A 4,576-nucleotide genomic window follows, 5' to 3' on the forward strand; every position below is an offset into this window, starting at 1 on the left:
GCGACATCCACGATGAGAGGGAATCATGGACCGGCCGCCTCCCGCACGCCCCGCACCAGGGGGATCCAGCCCGCAAACCCGGGCCTGTGCCCTGGACCGGGAATCGAACCCAGGACCCTTCAATCCGCAGGCCGACGCTCTGTCCACTGAGCCACACCGGCCGGGGTTCAACTTAGATCTTTCATGAGCCTGTTGTCTCTTCTGCATCTAAGATGACGCAACCTGTGAAATGAATGTCTGGGTCGCTTGGAACTTGCTTTTTCCTGGACGGCACCCCCCCCCCCCAGCCCCTCAGGACACAGACCACCAATCCCCCTTCATTGCTACCGAGTTAACTGTCCTGCACCCAGTTGAGTCCAAGAAGCAATGTGCCCATCATTTTATTTTTTATCCAATCCCAGAGGTTTTCCCGGCTTGGCTTTCTCCCCCCCCCGGCCGCCCAGAAATCAGGATTTTTAAAAAGATTCCCAGGTGATTCTAAGGTGCGGCCAAGGTTGAGAACCATTGCCCTAAAACAAGGTGGGTCCTAGCTGGTGTGGCTCAGTGGATAGGGCACCGGCCTGCGGACTGAAGGGTCCCGGGTTCGATTCCCGGTCAAGGGCACAGGCCCGGGTTGCGGGCTGGATCCCCCTGGTGCGGGGCGTGCGGGAGGCAGGCGATCCATGATTCTCTCTCATCATGGATGTTCCTCTCTCTCTCTCCCTCCCTCTCTGAAATAAATAAAAAATAAATAAATAAAATAAAACGGTGAAAAAATCGCCATTCTCAGGAACATTATCTCAGTCCGTTGAGCTTCTGGCACATGGTGGCAATTGTCAACCACGCGGCTCAAATAAACTCACAAAAATGCTTTACAGGTTTGAATGTTTGTTTTTTTTTACGTAAACAAACGAAAAGTCGCCCTCTCCAACCAGCTCTACCTGCCGGCAAATTGCATTTCCGCTTAATTCGGGCTTTGCCACGGGGTGGCGTCTATTGGCGGTTCCTTTTGTCCCGGTTACTTGCGTAAAAAAAACGCACAACGCGGGAAAGCTTGGAACGAACGCGCGGTGCCAAATTTCGGTTTCTGTTTGAATCCAGGCGCCTCCTTCAAACCGCTTTGCAATTGGGACACAGCAGTGACCTCTCCCTAAAGGGCGGGCCAGGAGGTGGGGCGCTGGCATCCACGGCCCGCCCGCCCGCACCTCCCTTTTCCGGGGCGGAGTCGCCAAACATCGCGGGCAGTTCCGCCTGCGCCATGATGAAGGCGGGCCCGCGAATGCCGGGAGCAGAGAGATATTTACATATTAAAAGGATGAAAGAAAGAGAGATGAAAAGCACCCCCAGACAGGACCGGGTGTGGGGGGGCATATGGCACAGTTGTTTCCAATACACAGTTACCGCGCTTAAGCGCCAAGAGCGCGCAGGCGGCCGTGCGTAAAGGCAGTTGGAGCGCACGGGGCGGATCCCGGGCGCCCCCCGCGCTGTAACTCGGGGGAGGAACACGGCGCCAGGATGGCCCTGATCCGCATTCCCGGGGGGCTCTGGGCTGTAAGCTCCAGCTCATCCGGGGGTCCCCATTTCCCGGTTCCGCCAGGGTTGCGGAATGAGCTGTTCGGACGTTCAGAGGGGACGTGCCCCGGGGGGACCCGGACTGAGGCGTGGCCAGAGAGCTCGTCGCTGGGCCCAGGAGAGGGGTACGTGGCTAGGGGCGCACTGGCTGCGTCCTGGCGAATGTTGAGGGTTGGGAAAAGGAAGACATGAGGCGGGATGGGGTGTCTCTGAGTGTTGCGGGTTGGGGCGCGCGGGGGCGGGTCGTGGCGAGAGTGTTGGACGGAGGTGAGGCCCAACTCCCGAGGGGGGTCACCAGGGTTTGTTGGCGCTCGGGGGGAAAGGGGACCCCACGGGGTTTGCACCTCAAGTGCTTTAGAGAGTGGGGGTGCGCCGGTGACTGGCCGCGCGGGGGAGGGGCGAACGGAGGCGCGTCTTGGAGACCTGGGGGCGGACCCAGGGTGCCTCTCTCGGACTTTCTCCGCCTTTTCTCCTCCCTTCCGCCTCTCCCGACTCCCCTCCTTCCCCTTATCCCGTGGGGCGGGGCACGGCCGCTACCCAAGGCGTTTGGCTGCGCGCCCCTAACCAGGCCTCGAGCTCGGTTTGGGGGAATTCTAGCCACACCCACAGCAGCTCTCTTTCTCGGGGATCCCCGCTCGCCCTGGGGACTGCGCCCTCCCCACTCTTCTCCTTCGCGTCCACCTCCACCCGGTGCCCCCCAGCCCAGGCCCCGGTGCGGGCTGCGCCCCTGGGGTCCCGCGCACCTGGCGGCGGACGAGGCGGGTCCCCTGGTCGCCATCGGACGGAGCGCGCGGGAGCCAGACGCGCCGGAGGACTTTGCCCCGAGCGATCCGGGCCGGAGTCCGGCCCACGGAGCTGTGACTTCGGCACCGTGCGGGCTCCTCCCTCGCTAATCTGCTTAACCTCCTTGGCCTTCTGGGAATAAATCTTTTCTTTCTTTTTTGCGAATTAATCTTGGAAACGGGTTTTTCTGCACCCAGGGCGGCTGGGATCAAAGAGGAGCTGGTTTTATATATTTACTGGAAGCCCGGGCGCACGAATCCGAGCCAGGGTGGGGTTGGGGGACATCCCGCACCCCCATGGGGTCCCATCCCGGAGGCTGAGGGGAGGGTTTGGCCAGCCAGTCTGGCCCTGATTGGGTTAACGGGCCCCGCCCTCGATTGGGGGGTCCCATAGGGGGCAGGATCTGGGGTGGCAGGGTGCGGCGGGTGGAGGGCGCCCCGGGGGCAGGCCTGGGGGTGTGTGTGTGTGTGTGAAGGGGCCGCAGGAGGTTGGCTGGCTGCAGCGCGCATCCTAGCCACCTGTGGTTCTGGTTGGTCGGTCGCTTGGTCGCTTGGCTTATATAGAGGGTGTCCCAAAATCCACGCAAGAAGTAATTTTGATAGAAAACACAGGTTTATCATTAAAAATTGTAAATTTTTTATTGATTCGGAAAGGACACAGTCTAGGGTTTATGTATGGAATAGCATATCGGGTCCATGGCCTCCACGTCTTTGCTGGCACAGATGCAAAGCCGCGGTCTCCATGGGTCTTCCTGGTCCCTGCTCCTGGGCCATCATTGGTCCTTGGTGATGCTGATCGAATCGAAGGGATTGACATCCAAGGGCAACAGATATGAGAATCTGATTCAATCAACCGAGTCCAATCAGGCTTTTATTTATGTTTTGTTGTTGTTAATGCTCGCGCAGAATTCAAATCTTGCGTGAATTTTGGGACACCCTTTATATGGAGATGTATTGATTACAGAGAGGGAGACAGAGAAACATCCATGATGAGTGAGACTCCTGGATCAGCGGCCTCCTGCCCGGCTTGATCCCCAGTGTGGGGCGTCCAGGAGGCAGCCGATCCATGATGTTTCTCTCTCTCTATCCCACTCCCTTCCTCTCTGTCTCAAAATCAATACAATTTGACTTTTGCAGCAATTAAATAGTGTAAGAAGCAGGGCTGGTGTGGCTCAGGGGTTGAGAGTCGACCTATGAACCAGGAGGTCACGGGTTTGATTCCCGGTCAGGGCACAGGCCCGGGTTGCGGGCTGGATCCCCAATAGGGGGCGTGCAGGAGGCAGCCGGTCCGTGATTCTCTCTCATCATGGATGTTTCTCTTCCTTCCTCTCTGAAATCAATTAAAATAAAGAAAAAGACAGTGACGAATCTATGTTCTTTAATGTTGGGCCCATCCAGTCCGCATCACTGGCCTGTTGAATTATTCACCTGTTGCGTCATTCGCCTGTTGCGTCACTGGCCTGTTGGATCACTCGCCTCCGGCCCTAAACTCCTTACGGGGACAAAGACGGAGGCTTTGGGGGTGGGGGGCGGGGGCGACTTGGGGTCCTGGGGTCCTTTGTGGAGAAAGCCCTGTAGCATGAGGAGCTTGGCTTGTCACTCGCCTATTGCGTCACTGGCCTGTTGCGTCATTCACCTGTTGCATTACCTGTTGCGTCACTCGCCTATTGCGTCACTGGCCTGTTGAATTATTCGCCTGTTGCATCACTGGCCTGTTACATCACTGCCTGTTGCGTCATTCGCCTCCTGCCCTGAACTCCTTATGGGGACGAAGAAGCAGGCTTTGGGGGGCGGGGGCGACTTGGGGTCCTTTGTGGAGAAAGTCCTGTAGCAGGGGGAGCTTGGCTTCTCACTCGCCTGTTGAATTATTCGCCTGTTGCATTATCTGTTGCGTCACTCGCCTATTGTGCCACCCGCCTGCTGCGTCACTGGCCTGTTGCATTACCGGCCTGTTGCGTCATTCGCCTGTTGCATTGCCTGTTGCGTCATTCGCCTGTTGCGTCGCTTGCCTGTTGCATCATTCACCTTTTGCATTATCTATTGCATCACTCGCCTATTGTGCCACTAGCCTATTGCGTCACTGGCCTGTTGCGTCACTCCCCTGCTGCGTGGCCTGGGCAGCCCTCACGGGCACCTTTTACTAAAGGAAGATGGTCCAGGACTGTCCCATCGCCTCCCCTTCTTGTCAGCATCGCCCCGGCTCTGCAGCGCTCCCCCCCCACCCCCACCCAAGGGCGCCCGGA

The 4,576-nt window shown here is 58.2% G+C and overlaps 2 protein-coding genes across 3 annotated transcripts in view; one reads left to right on the plus strand and one right to left on the minus strand.

Moving 5' to 3' along the window:
* Positions 1 to 2,450, minus strand: part of LOC118657312 (arylsulfatase D-like) — a 19,702-nt gene extending 17,252 nt beyond the window's left edge. The window contains exon 1 of the mRNA XM_036311156.1: positions 2,295 to 2,450. Coding sequence (XP_036167049.1) covers positions 2,295 to 2,329 — 35 coding nt within the window. The 5' untranslated portion in view covers positions 2,330 to 2,450. The remainder of the gene's footprint in view (positions 1 to 2,294) is intronic.
* LOC118657310 (arylsulfatase H-like) overlaps positions 1,222 to 4,576 on the plus strand; it is a 58,600-nt gene continuing 55,245 nt past the window's right edge. Inside the window, exon 1 of one of the 2 annotated variants that reach the window (XM_036311153.1) lies at positions 1,222 to 1,676. In XM_036311153.1, the coding sequence (XP_036167046.1) occupies positions 1,586 to 1,676 (91 nt within the window). In that variant the 5' untranslated portion in view covers positions 1,222 to 1,585. The remainder of the gene's footprint in view (positions 1,677 to 4,576) is intronic. The other variant, XM_036311154.1, reaches the window with a different exon arrangement.

Source organism: Myotis myotis, unplaced genomic scaffold, assembly GCF_014108235.1.
Source record: "Myotis myotis isolate mMyoMyo1 unplaced genomic scaffold, mMyoMyo1.p scaffold_m19_p_50, whole genome shotgun sequence".
NCBI lineage: Eukaryota > Metazoa > Chordata > Mammalia > Chiroptera > Vespertilionidae > Myotis > Myotis myotis.